The sequence below is a fragment of the Rhipicephalus sanguineus genome, unplaced genomic scaffold (genome assembly GCF_013339695.2).
Source record: "Rhipicephalus sanguineus isolate Rsan-2018 unplaced genomic scaffold, BIME_Rsan_1.4 Seq60, whole genome shotgun sequence".
NCBI classification, from domain to species: domain Eukaryota; kingdom Metazoa; phylum Arthropoda; class Arachnida; order Ixodida; family Ixodidae; genus Rhipicephalus; species Rhipicephalus sanguineus.
The window spans coordinates 42789-64495 of NW_023615596.1; the positions used below are offsets into that span (position 1 = coordinate 42789).

The following is a 21707-nucleotide window of genomic DNA, read 5'->3' on the forward strand; positions in this document are numbered from 1 at the left end:
ACAGCCATCAACCACGAAGTACAGCACGTCAATAAATGTAATACATGTGTGGTGCCGGTTTCCGAATATTGGTTGTGCTGGTGGTGCTTGTCTAACGTAATTTGTGGTTGCATTGCTAGCTACTCATTTTTATAATAATTTAATTACCTTACATATGAACAAGCTATAGTCAAACGTTGTACTTGAAAGAGATAGCGCAAAAAAGGCGCGGACAAAAGAAAAACGTACACACACTGGCGCTGATGAACCAACAAACCCGCATCGCCACGCTAAATGTTGTACCACTCTGGACGAATACAACAATGAACGCTACTTATAAAGTGCACATCATCTTTTCGCTAAATCTAACGCATGTAATGCAACCTGAGTGCTAACGTTAGGACAGACCATAAGTTACACTTAAGGCACCAATGTAGCTTGTGTGCTTAGTAAGCATATGATTTAGGCTCACCTACTCAATTTAGACGAATACATCAATCCACACTTGGTTCAAAGGTAACGAATGCGGCATGTAAAGCACTCGCTGAATGCTTCACATGAACTTGATTCCCACAATTCGCGGGATCTGAAGGAATTTTACTTTCCACATCACCACGACGCGAATGCGCGCATAAAATTTCGTGGGGTCGCAACATTTATATAGGTACTGGAATTCATAAAGAGACGGATTACCGGCGAAGCTGTGTTCCCGTTTCTGCAGCAGATGCCTGTCCGCTCCCAACAGCAGGCAGCTTTAATGGCGGCAGGCGGCTTAATGGCAGCAGGCGGCTTTAAACACAAAGACTTTAATGAAGCCACTCAAAATTTTAATGACGTAAATACAGTGAAAAAACAGGCATTGTAATATTTAGGCTGCATGCACGATTATTCAAGCACAATAATTGCTCGCGTGATACTAAAGGGATAAGTTGGCAGCTGCTCTGGTTACACTCGTACACATTGCAAGCTAGTGCGTCGAGCATAAATCTAATTTCAATGACTGCAAACCGCATTTCCCTTTACACACACAAAAAAAAAACCATGCAGAGGGCGAAATGTTGTGATCGCGGTGTTGAATAATGACGACAATGAACACACAAAAAGGCATCAATACAATAAGGTGTCGTTTGTTTATGATTTATTCAACGCAGAAAAAAGTCCAGTTTCGCCGCACACAGAAAACGCTTGGTCAGGCAAATAGTTTATGATATAAATGAATAGACGCTCTGTGCACTCGAATTTCTTGTACTATACATTTGACGTTATTATTGCGGAAACACGGATGAACACTGCGGTATTAAAGTAAACACGAATGTATAGTATAGACGTACACATGTAATCTTGGCACACGCGTTGGTACTGTATTGAAGGTATGCTGAACTGTAGACACAGCGAATGAAGGAACGACTTTGCAGCAAAAGTCGTTTCTCCGGCGTACATATCGATCGAGTTTTGTTGTCGTTGCACGTGTCATCGCAACGAAGCAAGTGGGGTAAAGTTTAGAAATTGGCATATTTTGGATTGTAATGTAAACTTAATTGATTACCTTGATGCCGGTGAACAATTAGTTTCGCGAACAGTAATTTGTAAGAGCCAAACCTTTTTAAAGGAATAACATGTTTTAAGTGGTATCACAAGGAATCGATTTTCTCATATTCCATCCGACGGCCAAGTCGCCTGTTGTGCGCATGTGTCTTCAGTAGAGACCACACGAGAAACCACATGAAAGTATAAACACCGATCTCATAGAACTGTCAGATGCGCATACCGGATAAAGTAATAGGAGTCTCCGAACATCGTAATGCAGCAACACCATGGTGTCTGTCAAATTTCACGTATTTTAACAGCCACTGTCCACAAACCCCCCAGCCAAACGTTGACATTGAACACAACGGATGGCTGTTAACAGCATTTATACGGTTCCTTTCCTTCCTTTCTTTTCAACTTGTTTCGCTGTAGAGTAGCTCGGTAAAGAAACCAGAGAACGCCGGCGAATTTGTATCCACGCCTTTTGCCGGCACTCTAAGTTGCGCAGATTAATATATAGTTATAGGCGCCTTCTAAAGCGACCTTTGAGCTCAAAGCAGTTGTAAAGCAGTAAGATGTGGCTACGCGTACCATATATATATTGGTGTCGGCTAGAGAACCCAAACACATACACGTTTGCCTTGCGCGAGCGTGCGTTCACACGAAGGCTCTCAGTGAAAATAACGGAACTGTCTGCCTGCAATATGATTCGAGTAAATTCAATCTGTTGTATTAAAGATGGGCGCGCATGTAGACAAACGCGCGTCCACAAGCACGAGGTGTCTTCCTATGGAGAGGCGTCAGGCACACAAACAGGCGGATCGTCGACGTGGGGATCGGAGATGAAGGACATCTCATTGAGGAACACCTGGCAGAAAGGTACGCGCTCCAGGTGGTGCTTGAAGAAGCGGTCCATGGGTGCCAGGGAATGCATCCACAGGGGCAAGAAGTCCCAGCTCTGTAGCAGCACGGGCAGCAGGTCCGGTGCCTTATCCTGGATCATGAGCGGCGATATGTTGAAGAATGGAGCATGTGCAGACTTGTGAGTCACAACAACGTGTAGAGAAAGCGGGAGAGGGAAGAGTGTGAAATGGATAACGCTTCTTACACGATACCATTTCGAATGTTCTAAGAACGAACGACGACACGGGCGTGTTGACGCTGTACACCCTGTATACGGAACCCTATATTCAGAGCAATCCTAATTCAACATGGCGTCAGATATAGCAACAGCAATTCCTCTCTTTTTTGTTGACGTGACAGTGTTGAAGTGGCCGTTTCGTCAAAATTCCAGTGTCGGCGTCGGCGTCGTCAGTTTTGAGCGGAAAGTCGGCGTTGTCCGTGAACGAAAATTCGAGATGGATGCAGGGAAATAAATAATAAAACATTATCGGTGCGATTGACAAACGTACACAGGCTTTGTGCGTGACAAGCAGTTGTTCCTCCATGGAGCCACACCAATGCTTGAAACTGCCTCGTAAAAAAAGCTTTACGAATAACATGTAGTGGGAGGAGTCTCCTCATTAACGCAGGTGATATTGTGTGGCACGATCGTAGAATAACACCAGGCGTAAAACATGAGCATTGCGCATCGAGTGGGTGGTTCAAAGCTGCCAACACTTCACAAAGTGTGCAGCTGCATAGGTGGCGTGGCACCTTACAGACGCGTAGTGCGTGCTTCCTTAATTTTCAAAAGGAAGAATTATGGCGTAGTGGGCACTTCGCAACTGTACATGCAATGTCCATTCTAGGATAGTTTGAAACGGCCAATGTTACGTCCACAAACATTCATTTCCTTGCGGCACAGTTGAATGCAATGCGCACGAGGCCCGATTACGCTATCATGTTCTCCTCTTCAAGGCGAAGCTCAAGCGTCATCCAAGTTTTGATCTTGGAACATTCAACACGTGATCATCCATACCGCATGTCACAGATATCATTGCGGAAAAATATTTTTTTCCAGTTATGCACCGAATCAGATCATGAACTAGTAAACAACGGAAATTCGAATACGGAATGACATATCGCAAGGAGGAAATGGCAAAAAGACTATTTTTCCTTTATTACAACTGACGCATTGGTGGATTTCAAATTTTCTGTGTTTCATTTTCGGTGTACCTTTTTGTGCTGTCCGTCTTTAATAATATAGTGAGATGCTCATCTCGTGTAATAATGTAACAGACATGCATGCACGTACTATTCTTTATAAAATGTTTACTCGTTTCATAAAATGCAGCAATGTGTTTCAAAAGCTTCGTTCCAACATATTACGTACTGTCTATATCACAGAGTGAGCTTTCTCAGTCTTCGCCCCGCCACGGTGGTCTAGTGGTTATGGCACTCGACTGCTGACCCGAAGGTCGCGGGATCGAATCCCGGCCGTGGCGGCTCCATTTTCGGTGGAGGCGAAAATGTTTGAGGCCCGTGTACTTAGATTTAGGTGCACGTTAAAGAACCCCAGGTGGTCGAAATTTCCGGAGTCCTCCACTACGGCGTCTCTCATAATCATATGGTGGTTTTGGGACGTTAAACCCCAGATATTATTATTATTATTTCTCAGTCTTCGTTTCCTTCTTTCCGGCATTAGACCAGCTATACCAACCTAGCAACCTAGCTGTTTTTCTCTATTGGCAGGCATTAGTACGCATAATTCGCAAATGTTGGTTACTAAATCTTTTTTTTTTCGATTTAGCCGCATCAGTATGTGGAATTCTGACATGGTGTCACAAATAGACACACACTCACACACACACGCATACAGAAAAAAAAAAAGAATGAACCCTTTGGTTTCACATGAATAACCCACCATAAGCCGTAATGGGGAACCTTGGATAAATTTGTGACCACCTTCTATTCAGTAACGTAGACTGAGAACTAAGTACACGGATGCTTTAGATCTCGTCCCCATAGAAATGAGGCCACCATGACTTGGGATCATTCCCACGTTCTCGAGCTCAGCAGCGCAATACCTCTGCTGCTACTCTCCCAAGGCGAGGTAAATCATTTTAATGTGAAACGAAGCCACGGAGTAAGATGAGAGCGCTAAAGACGCACGAACAGAAGCGCTGACTCGCAAGTTCTCAACTGATGTTTTACTTTCACGTACAGGACATCAATATAAACCCGCTCCACAAACCAACAATGAAGACAAAAAATTTGGCTGATCCCACACTTTGTGGGAATCGGTTTCATGCGAATAAGTCAGCGAGATGTTCTATGCCGCATTTTTGTTTGGCTTTGAGCCAAGCGTTACGAGTGCATCAACGTGTTTTTGTGAGTGCAGTAGCTGTGTGCACATCGTGGGCTACACCAGGCACGTCGACAACACTGGCGTTTAAAGGGTAACTTATGGTCTGACGTAACGTGAGCACTCACGTTAGAGCACATACGTCAGTATTATCGAATCGAAGTGTACTTTACGGTGCGATGATGTGAATATCATACGGAACTTTCGTTAGCGTATTCATGTGGGCTCAATCGTCGCTTGAATGTCGCTTGCTGAATAATAGGAATACAGGTCTAATGTTCATTAGACTGCTATAAAAGCGGAGCCAACGCGTTAACCTGACATAACGCTTGCATCGTGTGAGTACATATGTAGCGCTTATTGCTTTGTTTTAAAATTAGATAGCCAGTACCACAACCACAATTGACGTTGCGCCGATATTACGCTTGCATAGGGTGTTTTTCCAAAGCAATTTCCAGACCTGGCGTGGCTCTGTAGTGGAATACCTGACTGCCACGCAGAATGCTTCCGTTCTTTGCATTCGTCGGGTCAACGCTGCCGACGTCGGTTTTTACCAATGTCTGTTGTCGCCGTTCTTTGGTAGATATAAAATATCAATCACATGTGGCGTATACCCGTATACCACGGGCCGTCGTATACAGGTATGTACCATATCTGACTGAAGTACATGATTTTCACGTTATTCATGTCATAACCAGACAGTCACATTCGCCAAGTCCTATTACCCTCCCATGCGAATTTTCGTCTACGCCAAATTAAGGAGGTGATCGCGAGAGCACCCTGACATAGGCGGCTGGATAGATAGATACGTAGATAGAAACGCTCAAAGTGCCAAAGGTTCGCTAAGAAATGTTTCGCTTATCAATTTCAGTACAAGATTTGTTTGAGTGGCAACATAACAGAAAGGAAGCTTATGCGTGTTCTTGTGGCCATGTGTGGCTTTAAACCTATGCCCTGCGCATGTGAGTACTAACTACATCATTTGTCCGTCGGCGCTAGTGTGTTGTCATTTCCGTGGCGTCATTTCATAATAACCAATACGTACACACTCTCCCAACTGTCGGTACTATTTCACATCGTTTACCACTCCCGAGTTACACTCACAACGGTTCCTCCCCTCGAGTCACACGGAGCAATTCATTGTGAGCGCTGATGTACCAGGAGGGCATGTGACGAAGCAAGCCTGAGCGAGTTCTAGACAGTATATTTACTGTGAGGTGACGATAGCCAAAAAAACGGCAGTTATTGCCCCGTGTGGCTACCATTTGCATGGCGACGTCTCGACGACGCAAAAAACGATACCAAAGCTTCCTCTTCAAACACTATTGAGTTGTTTAGGGTGGTATGAGGCATACCAGCATATTAGTACAGTTGCAGTCCCGTACTATCCTTAGCGAAAAAACTGGAGTGTCGAAAAAGCTGGCACACGTGTGCCAGCTTTTTCGACACTCCAGTACTGTCCCACATATTTTACCTCTTCGCTGTCACCGACGTACTGCTATATTTTCATGTTTTTCCCCACAGTGCCACTGACGTACCGGTACGTAGTCCAATGTGCGTTTGAAAGTTCTCGTCTAATCGCCAAGCCGGCGTAATGTAGCGCGATTCAGAGTTACTGTATATACTACCTTTAGGTAGCAGAGCTGCGCGTCTGCCTTCCAAACGCCGTTAGCAACCGTGCGTTGCGGAGATGACGCTCAGGCCAATTTTTCTATTTCTCGACGACGCCGCTACACCGAACTGAAATGACACTAGTCAGCGAGAGTCAAGTTGATCACCGGTCTTCGACACGCCAAACATATCGATCGTCGACACGGTAGGCCTGTCGCTTGCGAAAGTGGAGTGCGGCTTCGCCGCACAGGCGCGGTTGCTTGTTAGACCTATGCGTAACTCTGCTACCTAAAGGCAGCACATACAGTAACTCTAGCGTGATTCTCGTAGTTGCCCCATCTGTGCAATTCTCCAAAAAGTACGCATTTTTGCCCTTCGCTGTGTTGGTACGTGTATTGAAGAGTACTGAGCGACCACGCCCACCCTCCTTTGGGGGTATGTCGCTCCGCGCGCACTACTCTCTCGGGCTGAGCGATCATGTGGCCCTCGAGCGAATACTGGTGTAAGGGTTGTTCTGCCATCTGCGGCAGATGGGGCGGCGGCAGGATTTTTTCAATGGGACCCGCCGCGGTGGTCTAGTGGTTATGGAGCTCGACTGCTGATCCGAAGGTCACCGGATCGAATCCCGGTCGCGGCGGGCGCATTTTCAATGGAGGTGGAAATGCTTGAAGCCCGTGTACTTATATTTAGTGCACGTTAAGAACCCCCGGAGGCCTCCACGACGGCGTCCATAATCTTGTGGTTTTGGGGCGTTAAAACACAAAAATTATTTTTTTTCACGGAGTGCGCCCACGACAAGCGAGTTCTTACGGGAGGCGGGAAGCAGGGAACTTATGCGCTGTGTTTTTACTATGCTTGCTCTCTCGTGATCCCCGTTAGCGCCGCCCAGTGATCTGCCGCCGGTCTAAAGGGTATTTTTCTTTCCCTTTTTGTATTCTGGTGGCGTGTCTGCTACGGCGCTTAAGGGGCGCGCGCTGTTCTCTCCAATAGACAGAAACATGACTCGACCGCTGCTTTCCCTCGCTCGCAGTGGCCTCGCTTGCTGCTATCAGCAGTATACGAAGTTGTGGTGTCCGCTTTCCATCCCAGTCTGTCATCTTGACTTCACAACGTGTCACTTGCCTGAGCTTCAAGCTTCCCTCGTATTTACGAAACAAAGCCGACACGGGGGCCACGTCACGGAAAGAAACACCCGAGAATGAAAGGGGTAAAACGTGCGGAATGGTGTTCGTTTGTCATAAATGCATGCTAAAAAAGCCAACGGACCACACGAAGAAGTCACGACGGTACTTCGAGTGGTCTGTGTTTCAGCTATGCTAATATGTGAAATCAGGCCAACCAACAAGCGAACCTTTCTTCAAAGGGCAACACTGGCGACTTTTTGGTTTGCGCTCATATCACTCAAGTTTTCAATCTATGTTCCCTTTGGCCGTGCATTGATGTGTACATTATGATTGCAGTTTCCCTGAAAATTAATTTTAAAGATACTTAGCGGATTTCGGAATAAATCCTATGAATACGGGCCCCACTGTGTTTGCGACGTCGCAGCCTGCCTCGCTACCTCAACCCATGCAAGCTCTCGAAAGCAAATGGTGATCCCTCAGTGCGGTAATCGTCGCTGAAATCACAGCTGTAATGCTTTGAAGAGCTGGCGCAGCTTGTTACATGGTCGGTTGACTCTCGCGCCAGCACCACGCGTACTGCGCTTAGATTACGGCGAAACTGTTTGTGACGTCATGATTGATGATGCACCAAGGAACTACGCGTCCGGTTTTGGCTGCGATAGATCTTGGTTACTTAAATTATTGATGCGTTTAGGCAAAATGAATCACCCCTCCCGTTACAGCACTAGAAACCACTTGAAAACGGCAATATAATACGCTGAATGAAAAAACACCGCTATTCCCCTTTTATAGAATCCCTGTAGGGAAACCATGGTCGGCCGCACTTACCTGGAGCACGTTGATGAACGTCGTGAGTAGTGCGCATGATATGATGACGACCATGATGATGCTGAATGGAACGTCGCCGAGAAGTGATAGCAGAAGCGCCCCCAGCGGAATGAGCACGAACGTCAGCAGCAGGTAGAAGAGCACGAACCATCGGTACTTGGCGCCCGTCTCGCCCAGCCGTCGCGCGATGAACAACGGGATTCTGCGTGGAGAAGCACGGCGCGGTGAGCCGAACCCGCTGGCGAATGCAGCAATGGGCACCAGGCCCGTCAACGCGGAAGCACGCACGCGGCACGTCTGCGCTTAAGTGTAGACAAGAGCGGTAACACTTCACCCCTTATGACATCCCTCTACACCAGGCGTTTTTGTGAAAATATTGCATATTTTAAAAATAGGGCTCCCTACGAAAAATACCATTGTTTAAATTATCTGTCAGAAGCAGTCAATATCCATTAGCATTAAAATTACGCTAATAAACACTAAGTAAATAACTTTATAACGACGTAAGTTAGATAGGAAATTTCGATAGGCGAGGAAGCTCGCAAAGCATATCCGATGCAATGACATTGAGCGCGCTGGGATTTTTTAAGTACGTTGTAACATCACTTTCAACACTGCTGTGCGCGTTCAATCAAAAAGTCACTAGAAGATCCGTATTTTTCGTTGTTCTCTTGCGAAATAATTATCTAGAAGTTAGTGTCACCCTGGAAACTTGTTCAATGTTTCGACCAATTTTCTTTTTGACCCTGCTCTTGGGCATAATTTCTCGCGGTATTCGTGGCGGAACCTGGATATAAAGCCAGTGCCGCCTATTCGCCGCGAGATCGGGCTATAGGTGGCAGCACCGTCGCCGCGTTTGTGTGGATAGGCGGTCGGCGGCGCGTATGCAAATGTGCACAGCGGCGCTTCGCCGTAGGCGGTTTGAGTCGATTGTTGGCGAGTAAAGCGCGTTGACTGCAGCCTAACGGTGATGTATGCGCCCTCCATTGCCACATCAATGCACGCAACCGTCCTAACGTACCTATTAATTGTGAGAGAAGTGCAATCTGCCAATCAATGGAGTGCTGGCCTTCAGTCACATACGTGTTTTGCTCCGTGCTCGATGTTTGTTGCTTTATTTGCACGTGTTTAAATTGTGTTTTGCCTATACCACAATATAAACAGTGTCGTGCGACTGAGCCAATGAAGTATTTACTTGCTTGAGCGGCTACAAAGAAAGAGCGCCTGTATTCCCGCGTAATTACATGAAGCAGAAGTTTGTGCACTCTGCTTTTATGTTTGCATGAATACGCGTACTGTGTAGAAATGCGTGGCTTCAGGTCTTTTTTACCGCTAACCATCTTCTGCAGACGCTAGTTCATGCTTTGCGGTATCACAAGGATTTACAAATCGCCAACACATCACGAGCTGGTTTCGCTAAAATTCTGCATTCACACCTCGATATTTAGTACTTTTTTCTCGTTTAGAACGACGCCAAATGTACTACGTGGCGTGCTTGAACGAGAAAGTGGTACACACATTGAAATGATTTTGGCGAATGGACGGTACGATGGTTAGACCTAGCGCGATACCGACACAGGAATGTACTCACTTATTAGAGTGCATACAAGTCTCGTAAGGCGAAATGTTTACGTATATCGTGTTGGAATACGTACAAGCAATTGATACTGCGCTAGCACAAAGGAATAAACTGTAGTTTGAGGACACGCATACCGTACGTACACATGCGAATACGGTGCGGCTAGCAGACGATGCAACGAGCCATCCACACCGCGGCGTATCGTCCACTCGCCGCCAGGTGCCGACTCTGCTCGATCTCGCGGCCAATAGCATAATTCGCTGTTTTTGTTTTTGCTAATTCGGCGCATCCTGGTTTCAGACACCTCGTGTAACGTAGGTTTCCTTGCGTACTGGCCGAGAGTAGGTTTGTCAGAGGCTGAATTAAATTTCACAACGCCAACGCTTATTTCATCGTCATTGTGCCAGATGCGCTTTCATTAACAACAGCGTTTGCCAATGCTGCCAAATCATAAGTAACAGACAGAATCATGTCTCCACACGAAAAGACCGCCACAAGAGTGTATTTTAGATGCGAAGCAGCTTTTGCTCAGGGCTGTGTCCGTCCTTCCATTGGCGACCGTCTGCTCATCTCCCGCTAAAGGGAACCATGTGTGCTGGCACGCGCTAGCGCGTTCGGGCCTGTGTAAGGGGCTGCGTAATAGCGGGGACGTGTTCTTTTTGTTTCGTGGTCCCACCGATATCACGGCGCCAACGAGAAGCAGGCGAGCGAATAGCCGGCTCGCTCGGCGTACACACTTTTCCCATAGTGCTCCGCGCGTCCGCGGGGCGCTCTGGGATTGTTTGAAGAAGGTCTATTTGAGGTTTACGCCTATTTTGTTTATATGTGCGTGTGCACTGCCATATCAAGATGATTCTAAAACAAAAGTATCTAGAGGATAAAAAAACGAAATGGCACTGTCCTCGTACATTAACTAATGGTCGCTAATTACTTCCTGCAATTACCATGGTAAGTACGCATCACAGCAACATACATAGAGGCATAAATGGATCACAAACGAGAACACACACGCAAGCACACACACAGAATATCACGACTTCTACGTAGCAAATATCTACTCTAGCGGCTGCTTGAAGGCTATTTATGCTCCTACTTTGGCATAGCACACTGTGTAGACATAGAATTTAGAAGAATAATTGATGTTTTCTACACATCACCCTGCGCCCTATATGTGTGCCATCACGTAGCACGAATCTTTTATTCCAAGGTAATCAATAAAATAATGTTTGTTTCAATTTTGCTAAAGACAGTCACGATTACGGCAAACTATAGGCGATGCGCAAAGCGCCGACCACGCCATCTGCCGCCATGGCTCGGAAGCGCTTGCGGGGCCCGGCGAACAGTGTGTCAGCGAGCGTCTACGCGAGTGCACGGATGGATGTGTTTTTCAACGTGATTTAACGACTCTCTCGGGCTTCAGCGATTTCGAAAAAAAACTGCTGCGTTGTCGGCTGCTCAAACACGTACGAAAACTCGCCAGGAACGCACTTTTACACGTTCCCGGTGCTATTTCATGAGCGAGAGCGACGGCGACGGTGGATTGCGGCTGTCGGACGCAAAAAGTAAGCAATCGCGCTTTGTTTAGGCAGTGTTAGAACGATTACCGTGTTTTTATTTCTCCATTTATGTCGCTACGTCTTCAGCGAACGCTACTACGTTTACATTTGGTCGCCTCGCCTGCATTGTATATGCTACAATGCACATAAGGTTGTTATCACTGATAAGACGCGATGCCTAGGCTCTCTTGAAAAACGAATGGCGCGAAGCGCTATGCCAGAGAACGTGGGGCAGGTGGCGGCTCCTTTACAAAAGCGCCGTGGAATCACACGTGTGCTGCACGAAATGGGCTGCATTCTACCTAATGATGGCACTGGAATGCGATCACCGGTGCAGAATGTTCGCTGTGCGCTCGCCTCAACTGTAAGCATATTGGCTGTAAAACATGGCACCAGTTCGCACTGAAGGCTTTTCACAGGACATTCAACCGATTCAACCTCCCTTTGAATGCCTCGTAACATGACTTCATGCTAATAAAAAACACCCTTGATGTATCCCACTAATACTCATTCGCTTTACACAAGCTGTGTTATGAGTGGGGCCAGAGGCGGGCTCACAGGGCGTGGGGGCTTTCCTATTTGCCTAAGAGGGGGGGGCGCAAAATCTGCCCCTTGCATTAACTTAGTGGGGCCTCGGGGCGCTGAGATTATCCTTTGGCCCCCGCCCCCCCTTTTGATGGGGAACTATGTCAGGATATACGTAGCGTTAGCAAAGGTTCAGCAGATTATTCTTAGCTTTCCAAATTATCTAGGATGATTAGCATCCTTCTGTTCATTCTTCGTACGCTGAATCGCTAATTGCCAGGCAACTACTTCGGGATCCTATGAGATAAGTTTCTCGGCCCTTCTGCGCCGTTGAGCAGCATTTGCGCTCTCCTTCTCCATGGCGTTAGCCACCTGCAAACGCCAGTCAGAGGCGCTATCGAGCGGCTTCAGCGCAATGTCAGAAGGCGAAGAGCTGCGCGCGCGCCGGCGCCAGTGTGTCTGGCGAGGCTAGACGCGACTCCTCCCGCACGTGCAGACCACCAGCGGCGAGCCGCGCGCGACAGTGGCGGAGTCTGCGCGCGCGCCGGCGCCAGTCTGTCTGGCGCGGCTAAGACGCCACTCCTCCTGAAGGCGCACGCCAGGAGAAGCCTCATCCATCAGAGAAACCAACATTTTGTGCCAGAACTGTTTCAACCGCTTCAAACAGATCGCCGTAGAGTCTCTGGATGCATCTCATTCTGACGAAAATTTTGTTCCCGAACAGATTGCTGTCGAAGAGCTAAAGGTATTCGTGAAGACAACAAAATATATTTTTTTCAGCGAAATTACAGGGGGTCGACGGACATGCACCGACGTTCTTCTCTGAAGACGCCCAGCAAATACGTGGCCAAGCTGCTATGACAAGCTAGGTGACCACCAGCTCCGCAGTGACTCAGTCCCGCGCCACTAGCGCAAGCTGCCGAGGTATTTTTTCGCAAGTTTATCGTGCTGGTTTCAAAGTTTTACCAACGCTGACCCTTCGCGTGGCCGCACCCGTGAAATCCATGCGCCGGCGTGACAGCGCTCCCTCAAAATCTACTATATAAACACATGGCACGTAAACGAAGCTACTGTGTCGAGAAAAAACGTTGGTTCATGCGTCAACGCATGCAGGCATTAGTGATCGGGACGTTGTAAAGAAAGCGGTGTACTTACGATGCGCTCCACTTCGTAAGGAAGCTTGTTGACGCTTGTCTGTGGCAAACACTTGGTGCGTATAGTGACATTGTCGTCCCACACTGCTGTTACATCGGACACATGTCCACTATTATAAAGCGCGGCTCCTTTGCGCACACTATCGCCGCAAAAGGAATTATCAGGGACGCGCACAAGCGGCAAATCGCACGCGCGCACTTCCGTCATGCTTGCAGTGAAAGGAGGCGTCCGCTACGCGACCCGCATGCGGTTCCAACGGCCGCCGCTACGCGGCTTTCAGTGGCGCCCCTATAGGCGCTGCGCATCGCGGATACTGCGGCATCTACAAAATATCTGGCAACGTGGGTGGCTTAGTTGTTACTTAGTTCAAAACACCAAGAAAGCTTCTCTGGTTAGTAACGGCAAAAGTTACGACTTTTACTAGCTGCTGGCTAGTAAATGAATGCCGCGAAGTTAGTAAAAGACGCTCGAAACTAGTAAATACATGGTTTACTAAGTGTTTACTAACTTTTTTCCTAAGCGTTTAGGCATTCATAAGCAACATAACAACAGTACTGAAGGTAGTATTTGCGCTCACCTGCCGTTAAGGCTTGATATTGCAGCAAGGATCAAAATTCGCTAAAATTGGCATTAAAAAATCACAGAATATCCACGGAGTGAATGGTGATGAGTGCGCGAAGCTGCGGAGGTTCATCGGTAAACCGTGAATCATCCGTGAATTCTGCCCAGTACATCATCCCCGACGTGAGATCGGGCGCGTTTATACTAAAGGTTCGATGAGAGTTATGACGACTTGCAGCTCACTTTAATTTTACATGTACGTTATGAATTTTCATTGTTTAATCACGCACAGGAGAAATCGCACACACGCACTACCTTGGAGGTCAAAATCCAGTGCCTGCATATACGGGGTGGTTAGTGAACGGTTGTGCAGCGCGAGCGGTCGGTTTTTTCAATCAAGACGCTGCCGCGACGCTGCCTGCGTCGGCGTCGCTGCGCCGCGAGGCAAGATTGGGGGGGGTGGGGGCGTAGAAGAAGAGAGGGCGATACATATCACGTACTGTCGCAGCGCATTGTCTTTAGGGAGCCTTCATGTGTGCACGCCCCCTCCGTTTTTAAGACTGGTTACACACTACTACGACGGGGACGAACGGGTGCCGCTATAACGAGCTTCGCCCCTTACCAGTATCAGTATCTGCTTAACACCCAGGGGCTTGTCTGCTCAAAGGATCATACCGTGTGATGGGACACTATAGCTGTCTCGAGCAAATGTTTCTCTTGCTATGTGAGGCATCGACTTGTAGTGAAGGACGCGGAACCAACGGTCGGAAACACTGCCGCTCAAGCGTCCCAAAGAATTACGTCATCGTTACGTCATCACCACCATCTTGAATCTGAGCCTAACTGAGCTTCCAACCAGAAGTGCGATAACTGAAGGCGAAATTGGCGCTCGAGTCGGTGGCGAGTCAAAATGAAAGCAGCCAATGGCAGCCCGCCGCCGTGCCGGCAAAGCCGTGCGCCCCGCGCCGGCCGCCGAGGCCGCGCGCGCGCCGCAACGCTAGTTTTGAATTTCTCGGAAGTTCCGTTGTAGCATGAAGCGAGCGTTGAGCGCGGGCACCAGGCTGTCCGTGCAGGCAGGCTATGCTTGGGGGACACCTGCAAGTCTCTCGTTGAGGTTGGCGGATCACTGTTCGCTTTTGAGACTTATTGGAGCGGTCGTTATGGTCAGCCGTGCTCCGCCGCCGCCACATCGGAGCCCGTCGTAGTCGCCGGCCTTGATGTGAAGTTTCGTGATGTTCCGTTGCATGAAGCGACCGTTGGCCGGCGTGTGCAGTTTTTGCGGTGTTTCCGTGGATTGCTCTCTTGCCGCCGTGATGGTTAACGGCACACGCCATTCGTACATCATGCAGCGGTGCACGGATACTTCAAGACCGAGTTCCGCAAGATTCTTCCCTGATCGAAAAAACTATAGGTGAGTATGCGGTTTGCGTTCGCAGCCACACATATATAGCTTCATTGCAGTTGGACAACAGTTGTTTTTAAACGTGACTGAATCGTGAAGAGCACGATTTTGCATCGTTGTACCAAGAAGTAACGAAAATAAAGCACTTTAGACTCATAGTTTAACTTCTGCGTCTCTGACATGACTGCTTCCTTGGAAGTGCTTTTTGCATTTTTTGGCCTGTTTATCACTCGCCTTCGTTTAAATACGCGTTTCTCAGTCTGTGTATCTCAACTTGCACTATACCGAGACGACGAAACTACGTTTGCGTGATGTGACTGCGTAATTCTTGTCGTTTGAATTCGGTTTGCAACTGCTTTTCTGCAGGACGTAAACGTTTTCTGAATTATGGAGAAGGCCACAAATGACGCGTTTGCCCAAGGAAGGGTTAATAACTATAGAATCTGCTCTCTGCGAAGTCTCGATCCACAACCTCAAGTGCACCAGCTTTCTACTCTGCCCCCAGTGCTTTCTTTCGGTGCGTGAATGTTATGTTCATTATATGTACTTACAGCTGAAAAAGTACTCATTGTGTTTATGCATTACCTCTGTAATTACCTATAGAAAAACCGTTCGAAGAACCTTCATGTGTAGACATGAGAGTTGTTTTTTTCTGGTGAGCCTTGAGTATTGCAAGTGTCCAATATGCAGAATGTTATTGTTTGCGTTTATCTCAATGAAGTGCTCAGTGTACAGGGCATGACATTCTCACTTCAGTGACGTTATCTTACAGCTATGCATTGCATTCGCGGTGAAAGAAAAGCTGTGTAGTAGACTTATTTCACCTGGCCATTGGGTAATACGCGTTTCTTCGAATGTTATATGTGCTGCTGCATAAACGGACCATCGCCTTCATGCCGTTGCCGCCATCTAACTGTGAAGTAGTGGTCAAGTGCCAAATAATGTGCATTTCCCTTTTTAGTGCGATGTACTGCTTATATATATCTAGTTTTGTGTTTCGTATTAGTACACTGGTTAATAAGTAGTTCATTGCAATATTATTCCATATTTAGGTATTCTGCGCATCTTTATTGTTTTTGCCATGCACTGACATTTCGCCTACATTTCTTTAAATTTCATGACTCTGTCACATCAGCAGCTCTTGTGCACTTTGGTCAGTATTGTACTAAACACATCGTGTTACTTATATGTGTATACGTTAAAGGGCCTGCATTTTCAGTGTGTTCGATTTTTAATTTCCAATTTCTGAACTTTACAATGAACTTTTGTGCTGTTTAATCATGGACACACTGTGCATTCTTTAATTCTCTTCTTCTCCGGAACTTGTATCGTGCCCCATTATGTGCAAATCTTGAGTTTTGGAAACGGAGTAATAAAACGAAGTCACAGATATGTTGTGGGTGGAAGTCATCTCTTATGCTCTGGATCATGCAGGCTGCGTGCATTCAAACGCACTGCGCACCACGAGCGGACAGAAAAAACATAAATGCGCGTCCAAGCACAGCACGCGCGCACGCGAAAAAAAAAAAAAAAACGCGCCACGCACACGAAAAAAAAAAAAAAACGGCGCGCGGCATGAAAGAAGAAAAAGGAGCCGCCAAGAAAGAAGGCAAAAAAAAACGGCACCCGACATGGGAGAGGAGAAAAAGCAAGCGCGCCCGAAAAAAAAAAAAAAGAAAACGCCGCGAGGAGTGCGAGGGAGGAAGAGGGGGAAGGGGGGGCGAGAAGAAGCGAGCGGCTGTTGTTACTGTTGCCCCGACGACGTAAAAACGCAATCGTTACGTAACCGCTGCGTCATCGCCGCCATTAAGCGGTTCCACTCGCCAGGGCCGTAACTCAACGGCTTTCTTGGCGCTCTCGGCGCAAGCGTCGCAGAACGTTTGAATTACGTGTCCCTATGGGAGGTTTACGAAGAAACCTACCAGCCGCGAACGACATAACGTGGCGCGCACATTAAACGCGAGTTAAAACTCGAGCTGGACGAGCAAAAGCATGCAGTGTGCTCATTAATGGTTGTTCAGACGTGATTATTACTCAAGAAATCCCCATAGGTTTTTACGTAGTTTTTGCATAATATTTTCTTTTCAGATTTCTTCGTACTCTGCTTATGTGTTCTTGTATATTACTTTCATTCAGATTTCCTCGTCCTCTGCATATTTTGTTATTACTCATTATATGCGAAAGTATTGTTAGTTCAAAGATACTGAAGTTAAAAGCCCGTGCACATTTATTCTCGTTATTCTGTCCTACTTGTCCACTCTTTCGTCACGCTTTTTCGCTGCTTCTATGAATGACCCAGCAACGGTATTCTAGCGTCATCTTACGGAGCGGAGCGGTTTTTGGGACGTAAGAGGGCAACAATTATCTGGCAGAGCAGCCTTTTCATGAGAAACGACACGAACGGATTACTACAGTGACATATTATATCATACTCGATTGCGGTCATAAGGCATCAGCGTTGATTCACGCAACACAAGAGGCTTTCAAACGCGTACAAATTGAATAGTGTGCAATAGGACGTCAGCGTCAGCGCTGCGACTGCGAGGGCTTAAATGCTCCTGATGGAGGCGATGTAACTTAGGGTGCAAGCTGAAAGTATGGACGTTACGGGGCTTACCTGAGGAAGGGCAGCGGATAGAAGAGCAGGATGCCGATGACGTTGAAGAAGGTGTGGCACAGGGCGATCTGCAGCGCGTGCTCCCGTGTCACGGGGCTACCAGCTAGTGCGGCCACCAGACCAGTGGCCGTGGTGCCCACGTTCGACCCCAGCGTGAGCGGGTACACGCGGTCCAGGTCCAGCATGCCCAGTGCCGCAAACGGCAGCAGCGCTGAAGTGAATGCCGAGCTGCTTTGGAACACGAACGTGATAAGGCAGCCCAGGAGCAGACTCAGGTAGCCGACCAGCATCGACGCTGGGAAACTGTACTCGCGGTTCACGCACACCGTCAGCACCTGTACACGAGAATACGGATATATGCTTAATTGGAAGGCACGTCGCTTACAGGTAATGGACCAGTCGGAAGGTTGTATATCAGAGACTCTGCTCAAACGCATGCTCTGGCGTGGTCGCCATAGCTTAAAATTTTATTTTATGCATTATTTTGCACCAAGGATATCAAGAATTTATTCATCCGCTTTTTTGTAGCGTAGTTTAAAGAGAGATATAGTTATGAGCATAGCATTGCGTAACCACACAATCACAATGACATTGTTGTGATGTTCATCAAGAACTTTTGAAATAATTGTATAAATCTGTGGCGATGCAAGAAATGAAACACCACACAGAGAACACAACACGCAATTGAAAAAAAAATTCACAGCATATCCACGGGTGAATGATGAAGAGCTTGGGCGAAGCTCCTGAAGCAATCATGGTTACACCGTGAAATCTTCAGTGGTTTCGACCAGCAGTAATCAAAGCGATAGCCCAGTACATCATCAAAGACGTGACAAACACTGTATATATTTATACAAGAAATTTTATTAATCGTAAGTGGTAGCTAGACGTGGCTTCCGTTCCCTTTTCATTATAACGGCTTTAAGGTCGGTGAAGTGATGGATCGGTGATGGGTCGTAGTGGGATGTTTGCAAAGACGAAGTAGTGGGCAGTTTGCAAAGGTGGCTTCCGTTCCCGCTTCATTATAATGGTTTTATGGTCGGTGAAGTAATGGAGCGGTGATGGATCGTAGTGGGATGTTTGCAAAGACGAAGTAGTGGGCAGTTTGCAAAGGATCGGTGATCGGTCGTAGTATACTGCCGGTTACGCCTTACGCCGGACGCGTGACAAGGTTATACTAAGAGGAGCTTCACCCCTAAAAGCGCAGGCACGTGTGGGTGTCGTGTTCTCGCGTGGTCTCATTTTTTACGCCCCATTCAAAGCAATGCATAGTAAATTCCACAAATTTTCCCAAAAATAACTTCTTCCAAAGCAGCGCCTATTCCATAAACAAAGTTTATAAGTATATGTAGGCAAGTCACCGAAAACGTAGTATTTTTTTTTGCCTGAAGGTGGGATATCGCGAATTAGTGAGGCGACCTCCCCTTAGGACTTGATTATATGTTCCAGTTTTGTAGTATCATGCAGTGTTGCCACAACGCTAGAGCAACTTTCGCAATGTGGCGGCAACGTTTTGTCAACATTTGGTGCTACTAGGGTTGGTTGATTTTTGCCAAAGCCCTGCTCATGTTATGAAAACTTAAACTGCGCTTAGGACAAGACACCAGAATAGAAGCAGACAGGACGAACGCAGACTAACAACTGATTTATTGAAATCACATAAACTTCACTCCTGGAACAATGCGCGTGCGCAAAGACAGCCTTGAACGCGTGACGAAAGCACACTCCCCCACCAGGACCCCTATCTACGTAAGAAAATCAAGCTTTTTCCTGTCTGCTTCCTCTCTGGTGTCTCATCCTAAGAGTAGTTTAAGTAATTATATGTCATACCAACTAGCCCCTCAACACGTGTTCCTCCTGCTCATGGCATGGCTTCTTTTTCCGGTGAGACAAGAGCCGGTGAGAGTATGTATGTATGCATGTATGTATGTATGTATGTATGTATGTATGTATGTATGTATGTATGTATGTATGTATGTATGTATGTATGTATGTATGTATGTATGTATGTATGCATGTATTACGTAATGAGCAAGAACACAGACATTGCCCATTCGCTGTGCCGGCTGTTATTATTCTGACTACATCATTCATGTCTTCCGCCTGGTCGCAGCGTTCCCGCACCAGAACGCTCTTCGTCGTTACATTCGGCCATGATTAAAAGCGTGCGGAGCTGCCGACAATGACTCCTGGCCATGGCTGTGCTTCGGTGGCCAGTCTCGGTGACGCTGCTGCTAGTCGGGAAAATTTTCTTATGATGGCTCTGGCGGTCTACAATGACTGTCGGTTTTGCCGTAGGTCTCGCAGATGGCTGTACTGTAACACATGGAAGAAAGGCAGAGGGGATCTAGATACCGAAGCGTTGTGTCCACACAAGAATAGGTCGGTGGACGATATCACGATTCGTCACAGTGTGCAGATGTGATTGTGTGCTACGCATCGATGAAAAGGCAGCGATACGTCTTGTCAGTGTGCGACAGTACTTGAGCTTTGGCAACTCCACTGCCTCCAGCAAAGTGAACCAGCCTGAAATCCTAAAACGAGCTGGTCCTGAGAGAATATCGTATGCATGTGAGCAGACATCATGTGAACATAGGCCAGACACCATGTCAGAGGAAAGAGGCTCTTGCTGCATCGGCAGTTCTCCGCTAATAGTGACTTCAACCACGCTAGTCGCCATGGCTTCATTAACTTCACTGAACGCCCACCTGCAGTCAGAATCGACGTTGTAGGCAGAAGACGCATGCTGTACGAGAATGTCTTTCAGAATAACTGTTTCTTTTGTCTGGGGTTCATTGAACCGGGCTTTGCTTAGCAGGGATTGAGCTCCGCGCATTCATGTGCTTAAAACACCAGACGTTGCACCGGCTGGTCGTGATGCCTGTACCTCCTAATACACGAATGTGAGTCAGCGTCCTGGTATGGACGCCATGGTGTGGCACCAGTCGTGCCGTGCTTTGGCGCCATCGCAAGGACGGTCAATGGGCACCAACAATTTCTAATGGTCCGGCCAGGCATGGGTGGTGCCGAGAGGATTGATGGTCTCATTCCACAGGACATGACCGCTGCCAAAGATTGCGACTTTAGCAGAGTTGAAACGCGCCAGCCGTCTCCACAGTTAATGCGCACGTTGACCAACCGGCCGTGGTCACTTGCGGGAGTGTGACCGTATATCTTTCAACCTCGCGCTGCCGATTGCTAGTATCCTGTTAGCTCAGTTGGTAGAGTGGTCGCCCAGGTAACAGCCTGGTCTCTGTTTCGATGCCCTGACCAAGACGAATTTTTATTTAAATAGAAGCTTTTCTTTCTGAGAAATCCGTATGGATTCCCTTGTGGCTTCTGCAACAATCAGGTCGTTATCAATCATCCCTTTTCATAACAGTTCCATTCCCTTGCGGTATTCTGCAAAACTCATTTACAATGACTAGCCAAACAATGCCATTCAAGCCTCACCGCGCCCTAGTGGTGGGTAACCGGCCTCACCTTGACAACGTGGCTCTGCGTGAGTCCGGTGAGCACCTTAACCAAGACGTAGAAACAGAGCAGGATGCTCAGCACGGCCAGCGCGAAGCAGCAGGCTCCCGTCGCCGTGTCGCTCCAGTTCAGCCAGTTGAATAGCGCTGCGCCTGCGTGACATAATTCAACTGTGTTCCTCATTATAGCTCGCTAGCACGCATCAGCATATCAGAACACCATGCACACACGTCCAAAACAGCATGAAGTTTCTGAGCACTAGGTCGTCTTGCTCTCGTTCGCGAGATCGCGATTCTTCATATTTTATGCACTTTCATATCCACCCATACGAGGTATGTTGCTTACTTGATGTGTACAGCTGCTTTTATTTACTTTACTTTGTTTACAAATTCCTCAAGTACTCGAAGATGAGCATTTCGTGAGACTTGTAGCGTGGTAATGCAAAAAAAAGTAAGACATGGAAAAAAATAGGACCAGCTACGTAGACCAGATAATTTTTACTCTCGCACCCACGTTTAGAGC

The 21707-nt window shown here is 47.3% G+C and overlaps 1 protein-coding gene across 1 annotated transcript in view; it reads right to left on the minus strand.

The window, feature by feature from the left end:
- Nucleotides 1-2320: 2320 nt before the first annotated feature.
- LOC119377881 (sodium-dependent phosphate transport protein 2B-like) overlaps nt 2321-21707 on the minus strand; it is a gene marked incomplete at both ends in the record, with an annotated part of 28895 nt that continues 9508 nt past the window's right edge. The window contains 4 exons of the mRNA XM_037647177.1: nt 2321-2545; nt 8317-8518; nt 17712-18046; nt 21195-21337. Of these exons, the coding sequence (XP_037503105.1) occupies nt 2321-2545; nt 8317-8518; nt 17712-18046; nt 21195-21337 (905 nt within the window). The remainder of the gene's footprint in view (nt 2546-8316; nt 8519-17711; nt 18047-21194; nt 21338-21707) is intronic.